The following is a 20,429-nucleotide window of genomic DNA, read 5'->3' as shown; positions in this document are numbered from 1 at the left end:
AAAAATCCCTAAGACTTGGAACCTTACCTTTCTTCCAGTCTTGCTGGCCTCAGCACAGACGAGTGAATGGAACTATTTTTGGTGGCATCTGTGAACCATGTCAGTGCTTCGGTCATGCCGAATCCTGTGATGACATCACTGGGGAATGCCTGGTAAGTGCTTTCTCCTCTGGGTATGCTGACTGGCAAGGCTAAAATCAATTTAGTAGGCCCTGCAATTCAACTGTTAACTCTTGAGTTAAGAAGTGACTCAACAGGGGTCTTTATATTGAACTGAGTTGACAGCTGACAATGCTCCTAAATACTAAAATACTAAAAAGTATTAGGAAATATTTGTCCATAGTAGTCTAAGAATTGAATTAGAATTAGATATATTATAATAAAATATAATGGACTGGGATACCTATCTACCATGAAGATATATGGCTTCAATCCCTTCCATAAATCGATCAAAGATAGTCTCTATTTCTATAACAGGAAATGATTTGTATCCCCATATCAAAATATAAAATATAATTTTTATAATAGACATAATTCAGTTTTTTCCACAGTGAAAAAAATGAGGGTATGCTGTGTGTTTTTTTATTTTAAAATTTCAACAATTAAGTAAAGACAAAGTATCATATATAGATTAAGAAATAATAAATATATGTGGTACATAGTCACCAGAGCCTCTTGTCCTTGCTACAATTAAGTCTAAACTTTTCAGCAGAAGAAAATCTCTGCAAAGGCCAGCACTTCCCATCCTGCTAAGAACCTCTAGATTGGAGAATGTACGCTACATAGACCATCCTGGTGAACTCAAGGGCATGTTCGTTTCATAATGTCTGACATGGCATGAAGCTTAAAGCGACACTTCTCATTTCATCAGTCTTGCAGAAACACAATTTGAAACAGTGCCAATTTAGGAGGATATCATATTCTCATTTCCCTGTAGAATTTAAGGCAGACTCTGTTATCTCTATTTCTTAATATTTTCTCTTCCTCTTGCCCAGTTTTACCCCCTTTCTCGTCCACTTAAAAGCTTCTGGGAAAAACCCCAAATGAAAATTCAGGGCTTTTGTTTCGATGCAATTTGGCATTTAAGTTTATTGATGCTCTTTCTGTTTTCTCTCTACAAGATTTTGTTTAATTGCATTGCAGTATAAAGCATGGTAGCCTTAATTTTTGGATCAGTAGATTTTCCTACTAGAAAAATAGAGAGACTAAGCAATTTTCATTTTAATTATACCACACGTCTTTTAAAATGTACCATGGGAAAAATGTTGAGTTACCTTTAAATGGTTTGCTAACATGCTTTAGGTACTATTCAGCCCAAAGCTGATATGGATTTGCTTTATTTAAATCTAAAAAGACAAACTAAACAGATCACAATACCAGACTTATAATGTTTCCAATAGTCCTATTTCATGTTGAGTTGATGAAGAGTAAATCAGATCATGCTGTTGGTCCATTTGGTTATGTGATATTTCTGAGAATGGAAGCCCCCCCTTTTTTTTAGAATAAAATAGTTTCATTCAGCATAATTTGGGGAGGAAGAAAGGAGGGAGCAACAATTTTCTGAGATCTTTTGTTGAAACCTTGTTTATTGACTCCGTTTCATGGAGAAAAAAATAGGAGTCCACCTTCAAATAACAGAGGGAATCCTAGGGAAACAATAGAGATCTTGCAATAGAAGTAGAATCTGGTGTTTTCTCATTTTTCCATTATGGCTGGTTAATATGTGATCATGTAAGAAGATACTTAGGGAGAATTTCAAATGCCTTTTATCTGAAATTATGTTGATAATGAAGTAAGTGCTAATACCCTACTAGTATTTGAGCATATTGTTTTGAGCATATTGTTTTTGAGCATATTGTTTCTAATATGATTCACAGAGAAAAATATTTGTTGCGCATTAAAGACATTTTTAATGTTTACTTAACATGCATTTTATCTCCTTTTTTATTATGTATTTTTCCCCAGCATTAAACAGAGAATTAATGAAATTTACAGATAAACTGCTTTACAGTTAGCTTGGTCTGAAATATAAGTAGAAATGAACTGAAATTCTTATTTTGATATCCGATCAAAATCTAGACCTCTGTTATAGTGTGGACCTATATCAAAAGGTCATTTAACTCAAAGTACATTTGAAGTGACCCAGGAAACATTCAAAGCCACGTGGGAAGATTGTATACTTGCCCCTTCTCATTGTTATTGTTGTAAGTGCTGTGAATGGAAATTTGGAAAGCATTTTAGATCAGGACACCTGTGAAAATATCCAGCCCATCAGAGAATACTTCTCATCTTTTTTCAGTTCTGATTTCCACTGTGCTGTTGTCTAATGCTGTTTCATAGGCTCACTTGCAAAAACACTCAAGTGTGAAGACTAATTTTATGATGTCCTCTAGAAGAAATAGGACATCAGTAAATATAAGCAACCTGTAGATGTTCTTTTTCTTTTAGATCAGTAGTTAAAGAAAAGAAGGCTGTCTGCATTATGCAAGATTTTCAGCAGAATTTCAGAAATACCCCTTGAAACATGGTTAAGACAATCAGTTTCATAATCTTGTTTTTTAAAACACCTAAATCTTCGAAAGTTATAATTTGATCATGACAATATGCAAAGAATATTGCAAAAAATACACATTTTTTTTTTAGTAATAGCCAACCTTAGTTAAGCTTGAAGACTGAAAGGAATTAATACAAAGATGAAGTCAAAGAGGACAAAGCATTTCTTCACATTGGTCCGTGTTCTGTACACTCCATCTGAATACGTGCTATTTAGAAGTTAGCCTCTGCTCTCTTTGAAAAAAGGCTTGCTATATGTATTTGAGAGAGAAATTAAGTACCTTAAAGAAAAACCTATTTTCAAGTATCAGCAGATACTAAAGAAATATCTATTCACTTGTAGTTGATGAAATTGTCATGGGATTTCAGAGCTTGAAAACTTAATAAATCATAGGATTTAACTCCCTCATTTTACAGAATGTGAGCGATTCAGAGCACTAAATGATTGGATTTTGATTTAATATCTTCTGCTCAATAAAGAAGTTGTCCCTCTCCCCAAGGAATTTAACAAGTTCCATTTAAAACCATGTATTTATTTGGATGTTTTTATTATCCATTAATTAAATGTAATTAAAATGAGCTTCTTTAAAAAATACACTGATGTAATAATATTTCAGACCTTTCATTAAATTAGGTTGGTCTTTCCAGTGGTCATCCAGATTGATAAATAATTTGCTTTATCCTTAAAGGGAATTTACATTTTCAGTATTTCTTCTGCATATTTAATTAATGGTCATAAAGATAAAGATTTTGTACCCCTAAGCTCCGATGAACTCTTTTTAACATGAGAAAAATATTTTAATTTTATATGGTTATAAAAATAAAAATGTATTTCAGTCATAATAAATCCATATTGGACCATTTTTAAAAGCAATTATATACATTTTATTGTGCCATTGGAGGGGAAACAAGTTAGGTCTACATGGTGCCAAAACATAAAAATTTATTAAATTGTGCTATTGAAAGCTTTATAGATGATTCCAGTGTTTGGTTAACTGGATTGTTCACCCTTATACCAGCCTTTTGTAAACACAGCCTGAGTTGATAAGTATACTTTAACTAATATGAAGAAATCTAGATATAAATTACTGTAATTTGATTTTTTTTGTAAAGGACATTTGACCCAAAATTACTACTTTGTAGAAAAATGCCATTTCACTTAAAAAAAAAAAAGTTCTGGAGAAATTATGTGCCTGTGGTTTCATTACATATTGATGTGTTTAAAAATCTTTCAGTATTCTCATTGTTTAGTTAGGAGCCAAGCAGGCCCCTTATAGATGTAATATGTTAGTGTATTGTCCAAATCATCAGAGCCCACTGAGGTCCAAATTAATCTCTGAGATAAGAGCATCATTGTCCCAGAGGATTTGTACGAGTAGCCACTGTTCTCATTAAATCTACAGTTTTAAACTGAACAATTGGCTTTTACCTAGAATCAGCTACAATATCTATTAAACATATATTATTAGGACTCTGTAACTATGCACTTTTACACACATATGCACAATCACATGTATTTTCTGTGAAAAAAATTTTAAACTAACAGAAAAAGGAAATAAGATTTGTATAATGAAAAAAATAATGAGGAACTTAAGTTGTTTTTTGTTAAGTATGCATATGCTGAAACTGACATGCAGTTTATAAGCTACATATTAGATTAATTTTCAATGCTATTTCCCAGCTGCAAAATTGACTATTTAATGTGGAAAACTATTCTTCCTAACAGGGAATAGACTAATAACTCTGTAGATCTATTTTTGGTAATATGTTGATGCTTAAGACCGAAATAATAATCTTTGATGTGCATTTCTTCCTCAGAACTGTAAGAACCACACAGGTGGCCCATACTGCAATAAATGTCTCCCTGGTTACTATGGTGATCCTAGTAAAGGAACCTCTGAAGACTGTCAGCCCTGTGCCTGTCCACTCAATATTCCATCCAATAAGTGAGTAACCAACTTACCTCTCTAATGATTTGGGCATCCAGTTCTGCAAGCGCATTTTTGATATAGAATATTTCTTTCTCTCGTCACACATAAATAAATAATAAATGTATGCATGAATTTCTCTGGAAGGTAATATGAGTTTTTCTAAATATAAAATATTTAAAGTTACTGCTAGTTATTCGGCTGAATTTTTAATATCTTAGTTCTGGTTCTGGTGACTTAATAACTAAGCGACAGAACTCAAATAGAATTTCTAAAATAACTGTAAAGGACAGACCTATTTTATACAAATGTATATACATGCCTACATGTACACACATACACACACACACACATACACATATCTTCATACAATAATAAAAAGACCACTAGTAATGGGCAGCTGGCTGACTCAGTGGTAGAAGAATGTGACTCTTGATCTTGGGGTTATGAGTTTGAGCCCCACATTGGGTATAGAGTTTACTTAAGTAATTTTGGGGGCACCTGGTTGGCTCAATTGGTTAAGCGTCTGCCTTCAGTTCAGGTCATGATCCCAGGGTCCTGGTACTGAACCCTGCATTGGCTCCCTACTCTGTGGGGAGCCTGCTTCTCCCTCTTCCTCTCCCTCCTGTTCCCCGTGTTTGTGCTTTCTCTGCGTCAAATAAATAAATAAAATATTTAAGGTGAATACATAAATAAATGAGTAATTTTAAAAAATCACTAATACATTTACTGCTCATCTGGGTCCCAATATCACACTGTTTATTTATGAATGTCAGGCAAGTCATAAACTTCTAGAAAAAGTAAAAGAGATCAATCTAGCTAACCTTTCAACACCCATCCTATTCCTTTTTTATCACATGGATTATCACATTATTTATCACATTATCATATGCTATTATACAGATATGGTATATATGTATGATATATATATATCAGTTTATCTCACTAATTATAGTGGTAATGACTATATTTGAATTATATGAATATCAGCATATGGGTGATATAGGTACCTTATTTTGCATAAACTAAACCTTAAAAAAGATTAATGAAACTTCATACAATTTTTCCAGTCATCTAGTTTTTATTCTTTATTTTTTAAAAAATTTCTAACTATTCACCTAGAACAATAATCTTGGAATCTTGGAGAAGACTGTTAAGAGTGTGTATTTTGTCTATCTCTTCCCCTTACTTCTTAAGGGAATACTTTCTTCCAGCTTCTCTAATTCACATTCCCTCGGAGTGACCACCCTTAAACCACTACCTAAGTAAAACCCTGCCTCATAAATGTTATTATTTTAATGGGGCATAATATGTTGAACAAAAACTAGCCTTTCTGAACTAGTAAAAAATTGTAAATAATGATAATTTTAGGAGAAAGGGATCTTTTTGGAGACTCTTCTTAAGGATAAACTTAGTGCTTCCTCTGCCTTCCGCTCAGGTCATGATCCCCTCAGGCTTTCTGCTCAGCAGGAGTCTGCCCTCTCCTTTTCGGCCTCCCCCTAGTCATGCTCTCTTGCATGCACATACTCTCTCTCTCTAATAAATAATTTTTTTTAAGTCTTTAAAAAATAGGTAAACTTAGTGCTTAATAATGTCTATATTATATTAGGCACTTTCCAGCTATTTCTAAATTTTGTGATAATACTTGAAGAACTTAAATTTTTAGTGATTTTTAAAATTAAATCTATCAGCTATTGTCTTTTAATGTAAAGGAGTTATCCAGTTAGTTATATTCTGAACGAGGTCTTACCCAAGACACTGCCAGTGAAAATGGTCTTTTTTTATAGTCAATGAGTAACCTAAGCTAAAGACAAAATTATTCTGTCCCTAAGTTCAAAAGTCCTCATTGGAAATTACGGTTCCTAGTTTTCATCCCATTTGAAATTTTTATCGTCCTCTCCAACAAATCTGTTCCTTCAGAAGGAAAAAAAGAACTAACATTTAATAAGAGAAAATATTAATAACATAAATAATAATAATATAATAATAATATTTTATTAAAACAGACTACTAGGGATGCCTGGGTGGCTCAGTTGATTACACATCCACCTTCGGCTCAGGTCATGATCTCAGGGTCCTGGGATTGAGCCCCTGCTCAATGGGGCTCCCTGCTCAGTGGGGAGTCTGCTTTTTCCTCCCTCTATCCTTCCCTCTGCTCATGTTTGCTCTCTCTGTCTCTGTCTCTCTCTCTCAAATAAATGAATAAAATCCTTAAAAATAAAATAAAACAGGCTACTATATTCTAGATATAGCAACATAAGTCCAATAAGGTGAATATTACCCCATTTAACAGATTAAGAAAAATTCTTCAAGTGGAAAAATAGCATTATGGAACCAATTTTGGAGCTAAAATTCCTTGATACAAATTTTGAGTTCTATACTTTCTGGCTGTGTGACTCCAAGAAAGCTACTTAAACTCTTTGCGTCTCAGTTCTTTCAACATTAGTTGTGATAATAGGACCTTCTTAAAGGGTTGTTGTGAGAATTATGTAAATTAAAATTCACCAAGCACTTGAAACAATGATTGGAAATGATGAGTCCAATCCAAGGACTGATTATTATTAATTTGCTCAGTCCTAATATTAAAGTATCAGAGTTAGAACTTTAAGTTTCAAGTCAATGTGTTTTCCAGTCCTCTGCAGTCTACATTGAGAACTTCCTTGAAGAGCACACTGAATTTTAAGTGATACCGATAAAAGCAATTAAATGGAAAATTGGGTCAATATATGTTAGTGATCAAAATATTTCCAGAGTTCAGGGCATGAGCCTGGATGGACACAAAACTGAAGATTCTTTGGCAACAAAAGGTGTCAGAAAAAGAAGCTAATAGGAAATATACGGGAAAATAACAAATATAGAACAAATTAAATTTCTTCATAATCTATGGTTAGTCAGTCCAGTGTTGGCCATAATATGGCGCAACTCGTGCTTGCTGGTGTACTTGAGAAAGGGTTAGGCCACAGAATGGAGAACCTGCTCATTCACTGTGGCTGAGAGAATTCTCCAGAACCATCCAATATACGCAAAACTCAGTGTTCAACACTCACTTTCACTGAGGAAAACAGAGGGACCGCATTAGGGCTCTCACTTCTTTTGCACTCCTTCCTTCTCAGGCAAAATGTCACAGTCACCAGCAGAGCTATCAATCCAGCAGAGCTGCCATTGACTGTACAGTGTCAATCCTAGCATAATACATTTGGAGAATTATGTAATTGATAGGATACGTAGATCTAATGGACTTATCCTCAAGTCTGACCAATATTACTATAAATGCAGAGGGACCATTAGAGAACTTTGCTTGGGTAATTATAGGCATTCATGGCCCATTCTTCTCTGTTTGCTGTGCTTCTACTTTAATTTTAATAATGGGTTCTAATTGTGTTCCTGAAAGGAAAGAGGATGTCCACATCACCATCCAGCAGCAACAAAGGGATTAGGTCCTAGTTCCGAGGATGGTATTTCCTCAAGTATATATATTCCAATTTTGTATAATTATGTAGATCTTGATTTTAAAAAAATAGACAACTCCATAATATCTGTGACACCAAGTATTTAAAGATCCTGCAATTTTTGAGATGTCTCACTTATATTAAATAATTATTAAATAATAATTTTATCTCTAGAACAGAAAATAGAGTAGCAACCAGTTTTAAATTCCAGCTTCAAATACCGCTTTTTTTTCTTCCAGGTAGAAAGAGGAGACAGTGATAATCCACTTAGTTTAAAAATGCTAGTTTTGGGGACACCTGGGTGGCTCAGGTGGTTAAGCAGCGGCCTTCAGCTCGGGTCATGATCCCAGCGTCCTGGGATCGAGTCCCACATGGGGCTCCTTGCTTGGCAGGGAGCCTGCTTCTTCCTCTGCCTCTGCCTGCCCTGCCATTCTGTCTGCCTCTGCTCACTCTCTCCCTCTCTCTCTCTGACAAATAAATAAAATCTTAAAAAAACAAAAAAAAAGGTAGTTTTGGGTTTAAAGTTATAAAGACTTTTAAATTTAAAACAACGTGAAACAATAAGATTGTTTAGCTGTGCAATTGTGATTAGAAAAATCCTCCGTAATCTAATGACCTGAAATGCTTTATTTTGAAATCACTAAATAATGAGACAGGGAAACTCTCCATTTAAAAAAAATTTTTTTCAAAAAGTCATTACTATTATAATCTGAGTTGAAAACTCTGAGGAATAAATTGAATGTTCACAAATAATCCAGAAGGTGGGATTCAAATTTTCACAGGTTATTAAAAAAAAAAATAAGCTAAAAATCGCTGCAACCTTCATCTAGAAGTATAAAGCTTAGTGATAGTTTTGCTTTGGTGATTTATCTATTTAATCCCTGATCATAAATCTTATAGATCACAAGCATTTTGGCTCCAAATTTCTTAGATAATATTGCTAAATAAATCAAATATGTAGGGAGATAAAGATAAATTGGTATAATTATTATGATATATGAATACAGACAAGCATATAATATTTAAATTATACGTATATATCAACTTCATCAACTATTCACAGTGTCCACTGTTTGCTTAGGCCTCTCATCTAGGTGATGTATATATTTTAGTTATAGATTGTAACTAGGTAGTGAAATTTATCTCTAGAGAAGCAAATAAATATGCAAATATTTCAGATGTTTTATACTCATTAATTTCCAGTATTGCATAACTTATAAATTAAATATAATATGAAAGAGACACATGAATGTCTGCCCTTGAACACTCAGAATGTGTTTGAGTAGATAATATCACTGAAATCATTTGTATAGTAAAATTCAAGATATTCTTTCCACAAGACTGGACAGAGGGTAGGCCCTCAATAGTGGCCTATTTACTAATACCATTTTGAATACCACTTCTTTGTGTGCATCAGGAATGCTAGAATTTCAATTTTTAAGAGAATGGAACACTCCTAGAACTGACTTCGAATTATTGCTGGTGTAATTAGTACTTTTAAAAAAAAGATGTATATTTATTTATTTAACAGAGAGAGGCACAGCAAGAGAGGGAACAAAGCAGGGGGAGTGGGAGGACAAGCAGCCCCTCCCCGCTCCACCCCCCCCCCCCGCCCCGCCATTGTTCAGGGAGCCCCAGGGGCATCTAGATCCCAGGGTTCTGGGATCCTGACCTGAGCAGAAGGCAGACGCTTACCTACTGAGCCATCCAGGTGCCCCATGTAATTAGTACTCTTAATAGAGAAATAAAACTGTTCCAAGACAGAAGGAAAATTGAAGAAAATACTCAGCAACATTCTTTAGAAATCTTTGGGTGTGTTAGATGTTTCAGAGCACTTTTGTACACATTGTTTTATGTCGCCGTGAGCAATTATGATGTATTTTACCAGTCCATCGTATGAGAAGGGAGAGCTAAACTCCAGAGAAATTAAATGCCTTGATCATGATCATTACAGCTTGCTTGTGGCAGAACCAATATTAGAACCCATATATTCTGATTCACCTCTCCGTGCTTCTTCCAAGGGGGCTATAGAAATAAAAACAATTACAGAGACATTGAAGAGAAGCAAGAAAAGAAAAGAAAAGAAAAGAAAAGAAAAGAAAAGAAAAGAAAAGAAAAGAAAAGAAAAGAAAATGCTCACAACTTCATGTTAGACACACTGCAAATATTCATCATAGGAAACGATCCCAGGGTTTGGCAACAGTTATGCTAACACAAATGTAAGGGATTAGGCATGATGAGATAATGCAGGTTTAATTAACAAGTAATGAAATACCTTAAAATGGAAACAAATCAGCATATTTTGCCAAGAACAATCTAAAGTGTTATTAAATGGCAACTACAGTTTATTGTGGCACTTTGTGACATGCTTGCTTTCATACTTGATCAGTGTGAAAGGCTTTACTAGGTCGATCATATTCTTTCGTTTTGCCAAATGAGAAACTCAAGTTCAGAGGAAAGAGACCATCCAAAGACATAGAAAATAACCCAGTTCTGTCTACGGCCATACCACCCTGAACGCGCCCGATCTCGTCTGATCTCGGAAGCTAAGCAGGGTCGGGCCTGGCTAGTAGTTGGATGGGAAAATAACCCAGTTCTAATGACAAAATTCAGGGATGGACATTAAATCAGATTTCATATCATCTGATTATGATATATGAATACAGAATAAAATTATTAAATTAAAGGTAATTAAAGAAATACATGTGTTTGCTCAATGGTTCTCCTGAGAATAAAGACAGAGATCATTGACCTGAAAGAAGAAAGCCTTACAGAGATACTTCAGAATTTCATGGAGTCCAAACCACAGTCACCATATAAAGGAGTTTTCCCTTTGTTTTTCTCCCTTCCCTCTGTGTCCTCTACTCCTTGGGCAGCTGTGACTGGTCATTCTCACTGCCCTTCCTTCACCTTCCAAGACACACAGCATCTTCTTCCTTCTGGGTTTTCTTTCCCTGACCCGAATGTTCCAGGTTGCAGTTGGTTAGCAGGAGTCCTGCTCCCCTATTGTACACACAAACGTAGAAGACATCCTGATTTTATGACCCTGATTTTATAGTGCTGGAAATTTCATGCTGGTGGCGAAAGGGGTGCTTTCTTCATATCACATCACAGTCCCAAGAGGTGGTGCAGTTCCCTCTTGCATTAGCTGTGTGAAAGCTCAAAGCTATATGTTGACTGCCACTTTCAAAAGAACATACCTAATGATATGTATATATTTTGTGCTTTAAATATACCCTTGATTTTATCTAATTTTTGTGTTTGTTCTCTTGAACCATAAAGTACCATTTTATCTTAATGTACATATTTTGACAGGTAGAATTAAATTCTTTTTGGAACAAGGCCAGTTGTATTTTTATGTATATATCCACGTGTGTTAACACAAACACCTGTATTTGCATAGATATTCATATATATATATATATATATATATATATATATATAAACATACACAGATTACATACCTATAAATGGATCATTATAAATCTAAGAATCTACAAGTGGAGAAAGACAACTATCATATGATCTCCCTGATATGAGGAAGTGGTGATGCAACATGGGGGCTTAAGTGGGTAGGAGAAGAATAAATGAAACAAGATGGGATTGGGAGGGAGACAAACCATAAGTGACTCTTAATCTCACAAAACAAACTGAGGGTTGCTGTGGGGCGGGGGGTTGGGAGAAGGGGGGTGGGGTTATGGACATTGGGGAGGGTATGTGCTATGATGAGTGCTGTGAAGTATGTAAACCTGGCGATTCACAGACCTGTACCCCTGGGGATAAAAATATATTATATGTTTATAAAAAATTAAAAATTAAAAAAAAATCTAAGAATCTATGTTCAGCCATTAAAAAGAACTATTTCCATGTGCAGGTCCTTATTAGGTAGTCGACCAGTAGCTTCTCATCCTCCTCCTATTTGTGGAAAACGCCTGCTGTTCTTAGATCCCATGTGTCTTCTGTGGCATGAAGTGGATAGTTCAGGAAGCAGAACACAATCTCTCTTCCAATGTAGAGCTAGCCAGCTAGAGTGAAGTGACATAATCTTGGAATCACTGGAAGTCAACAATGATCTTACAGTTCCCTCTTTCTGTCACAGAATAGTTAGCTTCATCTTTTGGCCAAAATCAGTGTCAAGTTGCTTGCTACCTTTGCCAAAATAAATTCTGTAGACATTTTCTGTTGTACATGTTTAATTCCCATTTTCTTTTTATTTTTGTTGTTGAATGTCCTCTTCCCTATAGTAGTAACTGTAATTATAGCGGCAAGGGAGGAGACCTTCAGTTTATGTTGTTTAAAGAATATTGAATCACAAATACATAATTTATGAGGGTGTTTTATTTAGATGCATCATGTCAAGTGATGTATTACCAAAAGTTTAAACTTATTTAATTCTTACCAGTAGAATGAATGCTGGCTGGTTACAGGGAAAGGAGAATGTCAAATTAGAAATGAGAAGTCCAATATATGTTTATAAAAAACAAAAAGCTAAAAAAAAAAGAAAAGAAATGAGAAGTCCTAGATTCCACACTAAAGGCTTCTGGATATTAGCTATGACCTTGGGCAAGACAAATGATGCCTGCCCCAACCTGCTTATAATATTTTTGTGCAAATGTGATAAAATTATTAATAAAAGTCCTCTGAAAATGTAGAGAGCTAGTCAAATCCAGTATATTGTTATTCCTTATTTTTTTTTCCTGAAAAATTACTGATTTTTGTCAGTAGGTGCATTTTACTTTACTCCTGTTGGTTTTAACTGACACATGAGTATATTTAAGAATTTGAAATCTATTTTATAGTTTTAAAGTGTCAGAAACCCTGTCAAGCACCTTTGACATGACTTATGGTAAACTGATTTAGGATTTTAAAAAATAATTGGTTTGGTTTTCTTTCAATCACTGGAGTCCCATATGAGTGAGAGACCTGGGGCTTTCAGTTAGAGTCATTTTGTCCCTAGACAATGAGACAGTTATAGAATGCCAGTTTTAAAATAAGACATACATGTATTCCAGAGATTTGTCAAAAATCCAGTCTCCTCTTTTATGTCTGGAAACAATAGCAAATCACGGGGTGAGGAGGGGAAAAAAAATCTATTTCCATTTTTACATGGGCCTTGTTTTCTCCTATCCAGTCATTCACCTGCCAAGAAAATCACTCCTGGGGAGGTCCTTTTGGGGGCAGATACCAGGCTGCTGTCCAAAAGATAGCCCTCCTCTCCCTGAGCACAATCTGGTTGACTCAGTTCCATTGCTTGTGGCAGCCTCCCCAACCCCTTAACATGGTGTTCTTTTTCCGGGTGATATTTGTAATTCAAGGTAGCCCAACCCAGGCTTCCCCCCAGCATTACCTCAACAGATTCATTTTGACTTTTCCACTAAGTTGAAATGTTTTAAATGATAGAAGTCCTTGGTTCTAATAGTTTGCTACTATCAAAAAAAAAAAAAAAGTGATTATTAAATCTTTGCAGGACTGCTCTGAATTAAGCCAGAGGAGTAATATTCAGAAATGGTACCTGTGATCTGACCTGCACAAAAGTCAAGGAAGGATTCCAAAGGCATTCAAGTGTCAGGAGCAGAACAAGATCAGGACTTGCAGCGTTTAATTTGCTGTTCGCTCATTAACATTCATTTAGCATCAAGCAAGCCTCTATTGAATTGTCCTGTCATATATAAAACAGAAAAGTAAGTCTATTTAGGGAAAATATAATGGGAGAGAGACTAATGGGGAACATTTTATATTAAATTGGTAGAGCAGCAGAACTCACAGAATTCAGAAGCTTTGATGGCCTTTCAGAGAGCGAGCATGTCAGTCTTGGGGTAGGAGTTCACACGTGAGGGGTGCCTCTCACAAGGCAAAGAAGTATGTCTAGGCTCGTACATGTTTTTGAAGGCTGGCATGTAATTCTGTAATCACTCTGCTGGATCCTAATTTGGTCTTCAGATCCATTACTTCAGACCCAAACTGGAAATATGTACAAAGAGAGTGATCAACTTCAGAACACCAGAAGATGTGTGATGGCAAGGTTTTGGGGGATGGCTTAGTTGATTGTATTTTTAAGCAGAATCTGCATGCTTTGTCTCTTCTGAAAACTTTTTGAAGGATTTCACCTGACTTAATAGCATCCCCATGGGTCCACACAGGCAGCCTCTTATGCATACGCACGCATGCTTGCATATGTACCCGCACACCCACACACACCTCCACACACACAGTACCAGGACTGAAAGTAGGAGACCCATCACAACCACCACTACCACCACTACTTCCAAGATCGCATACTGAGTTTTTCAGGATCTCTAACAGAATTTTCTGAGCTGCTTCAAATTCAGAAGGATTTTGGCTAGAAAGAAATTAATTGATGCCATGTCTTGCCAGGCCTGGGCAATCCATACGAAACAACTCTATAGTGCCACTTGCTCCTGATGATCACAGACCCAGAACAGTTAAAAGTCAGTTAATAACATGCCACAAGGCTCCTGCTCTCCACTGGGCTATATTCCCATCTGCAGAAATAGCAATGTCATTTCATCCTCGATTGGCCAGGCCCTCATCTCCATCTGTGAGACAAGAATGACCAGCCTGTGTACCCTTTGTCACAGCAGTCCTGGAGACGCAGAGATGAAAACATGCTGCTAATGACTTTGTGTATATGCTTCTTCCTTGTCTCTGTTGTTCCCCGACAACATCAACACAGCTTTAGCCCAACGTGCCATTTAGACCGAAGTCTCGGAATGATCTGTGATGCTTGCCCTGTTGGGTACTCAGGACCACGCTGTGAGAGGTAAGCATGGACTGCACCGTCTTTCACGAGGATTTCTACCTTGGGAGGTATAAAACCACAGGCATTATCATCCTTCGCACTATTTCAGAAACACCGCCACACTTGGCGAGGTGAAATAAAGTTTCTCACTGTACTTGTCAAACACATGCATCTTATTTTTATAGTTTATTTATTCTCTAGAAATTGCTCTATAAATCTCCATTCACTCAGAGAGTGTTTGATGAATGTTTTAATCTTAAAGGTTAAGCATTAACCTACAATCTTTCTAGAAAGTACTGCTCAAGTGGAAAGTCATGCACTTTAAGATTTATCTCACTGTCCATGTTGGCACCATTTATTTTTCATAATTAGTTTTTTGTTCTTAAAATGTGGCTTAAATGTGTAGTTCATAGTTCAGCAAGGGGTCCATAATTTACCTTAAATGTATTTGAAAATAGAAAGAAAACGTGATTTATTATCATGATGTCTAGCCTCTTCTAATTAATTCTAAGCCTGTATTTTAATTCCTGTTGATTTTACTAGGTTGTTTTGCAGTGGAACCAGGAATATTATTGTATGTAATTTGTGTGGGTTTTTTTTTCCCCTGAACTATTTTTGAAGGAAACGTTCTTCTGTATTTCAGTCCCAGTATAAAAATGGTACAAAATTCTCCCATGGTATCATTGACAAGTACACCAACATCTTTCCAGTTTTAGCCCTGGGAGTCATCCCTTTTGCTGTCATTACTGGGGGATGCGGGAAGCAGAGGAGGTGACCTGACCTGCTTTTACCGATGATCACCAAGGCAGACACCACAGAGGGCTATTGCTGCCTCTCCTTTCCTGTCCTCTTGTCCCCCTAGTTCAGCCAGGGTGCATAAAGTTAATGAAGCAGGACCCAATCACCAGAAGAAAGAATAGAGTTTAGCCAATAGCTAGCCATCTGTGGACATGGTGCCAGGGACGGTTCCTAGCAGTAGCAAGCATGAGTGAGCATGGCAACATCTGTAAATGAGTAAAGGAAGAATAGAACTGAAACAGGGAGGATTTATATGCAACTGAGGAACTGGAGGTCTTTGTATTAATAAGAAAAGAAAAGAAAAACCTGGAGGGTACATGTATATTACTTGTATGTTACTTAGTATAATCGTAGGACACATCATTGCCGAAGACAGACTTACATCAAATGCCTAACCCCCTGACTCACTACAAGCAGTTTTTTTTGTTTTGTTTTGTTTTGTTTTTTTTTTTTAGCAACTGGAAAATGATAGCTGCTCTGTCACACAATGCCATTAAATCACTTATCTAGGTAAGCATAGTTTCTGATGTATTTATGCTTCGTGCTCTGTATTTTCGGTACATGGTAGACAACCCTTTTTGAACCAGGTACAGCTGAACGTTCTGCATTTATTTAACAAAACATCAGTTTAGCAACTATCATGTGCCAGGCATGGGGCTTGAAGTAGGATACAAACAGATGCCTTGTACTGTCCTTACCTTCAAGCAGCTCACATCGCTAAAGTGAACGAGAATGATGGAAGGTATTCTGGAGACAATTCTAATCTGAATAATCAAAGTTGCTGAGGAAAGAAATACCTGACAGTGAGCATGATTTTCTGTTTAAAATTTTTATTAAGCGGCTTTAAAAAAAAAAAAATGGAAACGGACATATGCCGCTTCTAAAATGGCATATCTTCTCTCCAGTTCAAGTTTTTCGGTCAAAAATCATCTTAAATTATTACTATATGGAAGATGGAATATTGTTTTTTTTCTAGCCAGAATTTGGAATAGGGTTTTCCAGGAATATTTAGGGTTTATCATTTCTGTGTATTTATATGAGCTCAGAAGTCCATGATTAGAGGAATTCAAAATATTAGGGGAGACATTTTTGAGGATGCGCAGGGTGAGGTGGAAGGCGAGGCAAGTACAGCTCAGAGGAAGAAGAGGAGCCTGGTTGCATTGAAACTCTTGTAATCAAAACTATTCTGCAAGTGATTGGTGTAATCAGTCTGTGCACATCATCTACATAAAATCAGCATTGGAAAAGTAGAGCAGTGTTTCCCAAACTGTAGATGTTTTTGAAATAGAGTTCTGTGATCACATAAGTATATGAAGTATCTCTTAGCATGTTAAAAGTTCTGACATGTCCTGGATGGAAGACATCTGTTTAATTTCTTTAACTCAGCATTTTCTTTTCTTTTCTTGAAGTGGAGTTGACACCCAGCATTAATCAGATTCAGGTATACAACGTAGTGATTGGACCACTCTACACATTATGCTAGAACTCAGCATTTTCTAATCTTGTGTGACTATATATATATATAGAGATATAGATATATAGATGCATATATATATATATGCATCTCAGACTCAACTCAGGTGGTGGACAGGAATTATAACTTTATATTCTTTATCTCAATTTAATTTCTATTTTGAGACCAAATCTCTATATGTGGGAGCTGTGAGAGCTTAGAAACATAATTTCAGTCAGGTATACTTTAAATTCACTCAATGTTATATGTCAGTTATATCTCAATTTAAAAATTTTGGGGTTTTTTTTTTCCTCCCCATCTCTCAGGCTTGAACCAAATTCTAACAAGCTTAGTTAGAACCAAGAAACCTGAATGCTTGAGTGAGTGAGTGATTATGTGTATGATACTGTTTGTGTGTCTGTGAGTGTATATGTGACTGTGAGTGTATGTGTGTGTCTGTAGCTATGAGTGTGTCTGTGTGTTGCTATGAGTGTGTGTACAACTATGAGTAAGTTTGGCTGAGTGTGTGGTATGTCTCAGTGAGAATCTGTGTCTGTGAGTGTGTGTGTCTGTGTGACTATGTGTGTGGCTCTGTGCGAGTGTGGATGTATGGCTCTGTAAGTGTATGTGTGGCTGTGAGATTGTGTGAGTATGTGGCTCTGTGTGTATGTATCAGTGTATTGTGGGGGGCAATGTACAGATGGTGGTCCAAACATCCAAGGATGTTTCTGCCAACCTCTTCCTTTTTCTGGTCCTCCCAACTGCCTTTCCCTTCAAGTTGAATAACTCTGCACTACTTCCACTAGTAGGGGTGTGGGACTCATTCTGCTGCCTTCACTCTTCTGGGACCCACCAACACTCTACTCATCTCTTCTCCAACTGCCTTTTCTAACTTCATCCCATTTTCTGTTGAGGATGCATTGCAGCAAGAGGGGCCAAATTCATAGAAATTGTGACTTCTGAATCCCAAAGTCCAGAAGATTCCTGGACTTTCTGCTTTCATCCTTGTCAGATCTTTTCACTCAGTCATGTAGCACATGATGGTCTTGCTGCTAGAAATGAGGGAATAGAAACAATCATGAAAAAGAGGACGGCAAAACAAGATATGACAAAATATTAACTATTTTTTTTTAGTTAACTCACAATGTTACGTTAGTTTCAGGTGTACAACATAATGATTCAGCAACTCTATAGGTTATCCTATGCTCACCACAAGTGAAGCTCTGATCCGTCACCATACAATGCTATCACAGTACCATTGACTGTATTCCCTATGCTGTGTCTTTCATCCCTGTGACTTATTCATTCCATAACTGGAAGTCTGTATTTTCCTCTCCCTTTCAACCTCCAGCGCCCACCCCTGAGGGCAACATCTGTGCTTATAGTGTCTGATTCTGCTTTTTTTTTTTTTTTTTAATTTATTTAAGATACTGACTGATAGTCTGTAACATGTAGAACACTAGTTACACTTTTCAGAAACTCTTTCTTGGGGCCCAAGCACCCATACTTTCAGATATTGCGGCTTTCCTCTGGGGAGTATTTTAAATAAAAGAGAAAAGGAGAGAGAATGAGAGAATGAGGTATTCATCATGGCACTTTTCTAAGATTCTGGGCATCTGTCACTGTCAAGGAGGAGAAAAGATAGAAAAACAAAGAAAATACCTTGAAGGGTGAAAAAGGATGAGTATTGGAGCATCAGGAAAAATTTAAAAGAACATGGAGAAAAAGTGAGCTAAATGCTAGTCATATTTGCTCTACTGGTCACTAAGCTACTTCCAGAATCTTATTCTGAAAGTATATATCATATATATCATACTCAGCAATATATCATACTTAATGGAGAGACACTTAAAAAGACTGTGGCAGGGTGCTTAAGTGGCACAATCAGTTGAGCATCTGACTCTTGGTCTCAGCTCAATCATGATCTCAGGGTTGTGGGATCAAGCCCCATATGGGCGGGCTCTGAGCTCAGTGGGGAGTCTTGAGATTCTCTCCCCCACCTTCTTACACCTTCCCTCCCTCCACACACAAAATAAATAAATAAATCTTAAGGAAAAAGAATGTGGCAAGTTGACCCAGTAGGATATATTGGACCACGTGAAACTTAATGAGGTACAGGGACCCCCAAAGCCCTGTCCCCTCCCTAGCTGGCAAATTTTTAACAGCTCCTCATGTAAGGAGAGAGAGGTCAAAGTTAAGACTCCTTTCACAATGGCCACTGAGAGTGCAGAAGGTATTGGAACCTAATTGCTTGTAATTCAGAAAATTCACCTATAGTTTTATCCATATGATTCATATTCTAGGTCAGAAAAAATTCTTATTGCTTTTTAAGTTTCAGTTCCAAAATCCTATTTAGATATTCTCTGCTTCATAAATTCCTGACTTTGAATTGAGTCTAATTGCTGTATTACCACGATACTGCTGAGAATTTCTACTCATGCCTGAGTCTCCTTGAGCCCTTGAGTCTCGGACATGGAGTGTATAGTCACAGAAATAGAAAAAGCAAGATGGTCACACTTAACTCAGTAATATCATTAGCAACATTGTGACTCCAAGTAAGGTTTCCAAAGTCTGCTCCTATGTGGTTGTACAGGTTGTAGAATGCACAAAAGTACTCAGCCGAGAGGGAGTTTAGGAGCTTACGTCCCGGGCTGCTCAGTATGTCCACTCTCTCTTCGTTTTTCTGCATATGCTCAAAGAGGACCCTTTTCTTCTCCTAATTTGCAGAAAGGAACCACATAAGCAGACAAACCCACCCAGTCTTTAACTGATTCAGTCACAGGGGAAGTAGTAAGAATGCATACCTATTGCATAGCCACTCCAGCCACCCTCCTCTGTGCCTTCACCAATACTGTTCCCTCTGCAGCCCTTCCAGCTCTCCACGTGAGACTCACCCTGCTCAAGTTTTCCAGTTCAACTCTATCATCCTGAAAGGGTCCTTAATGATTCCTAATCTGAATTGGTTGCCCTTTTCTGTGCTTCTATGAGGATGTTGGCATATCTGCAGTAGCTCCCTGCTACATTTTTAAGTACGTCTTTCTTCTCCATGGGCAGCAGCATCAAGATTGTGCCTTATTTATATTAGCCTGATGAAATGTTCCATAGGTATTTGAGTAAGGGCAGGAGAGGAAAAGAGTGAGAGCTTTTCTAGTATGCTCATAGATATCGAAGTACTGTGTTTAGTCTATAGATACTGACTGAGACTGTAGGCCACATACTTTAGCCAAAAGTTATTGAAAAAAATGATGCAGCAGAGGAAAAGAAATCTTGCCAGTGTTGCTCTGCACTTCTCATTGCCATTTCTCTTCACTTTTGCTCTCTTCCCTCTCCCTCTGCTCTCCCTCTGTCATCTCTCACTCTCTAATATTGTTCCTGATTCATCAACAGAAAGTATCATATTACATAATGGCATGTGACTCTAGAATCTCATCTACATTAAAGGTTCTCTTTCTAAAATATTGCAGTTTGGTATGAAAAAAGTTAGCATAT

At 36.7% G+C, this 20,429-nt stretch overlaps 1 protein-coding gene across 5 annotated transcripts in view; it reads left to right on the top strand.

Moving 5' to 3' along the window:
* LAMA2 (laminin subunit alpha 2) overlaps positions 1-20,429 on the top strand; it is a 637,158-nt gene that overhangs the window by 364,480 nt on the left and 252,249 nt on the right. For all 5 annotated transcript variants that reach the window (XM_045066381.1, XM_045066380.1, XM_045066378.1 and 2 more), the window contains 3 exons: positions 39-152; positions 4,371-4,498; positions 14,624-14,710. In XM_045066381.1, the coding sequence (XP_044922316.1) occupies positions 39-152; positions 4,371-4,498; positions 14,624-14,710 (329 nt within the window). The remainder of the gene's footprint in view (positions 1-38; positions 153-4,370; positions 4,499-14,623; positions 14,711-20,429) is intronic.

The sequence above is a fragment of the Mustela putorius genome, unplaced genomic scaffold, assembly GCF_011764305.1.
Source record: "Mustela putorius furo isolate JIRA1106 unplaced genomic scaffold, ASM1176430v1.1 tig00003863_pilon_pilon_pilon, whole genome shotgun sequence".
In the NCBI taxonomy this organism is placed as follows: domain Eukaryota; kingdom Metazoa; phylum Chordata; class Mammalia; order Carnivora; family Mustelidae; genus Mustela; species Mustela putorius.
The sequence above is the reverse complement of the archived record's forward strand: the minus strand, read 5'-3'. Positions and strand labels throughout refer to the sequence as shown.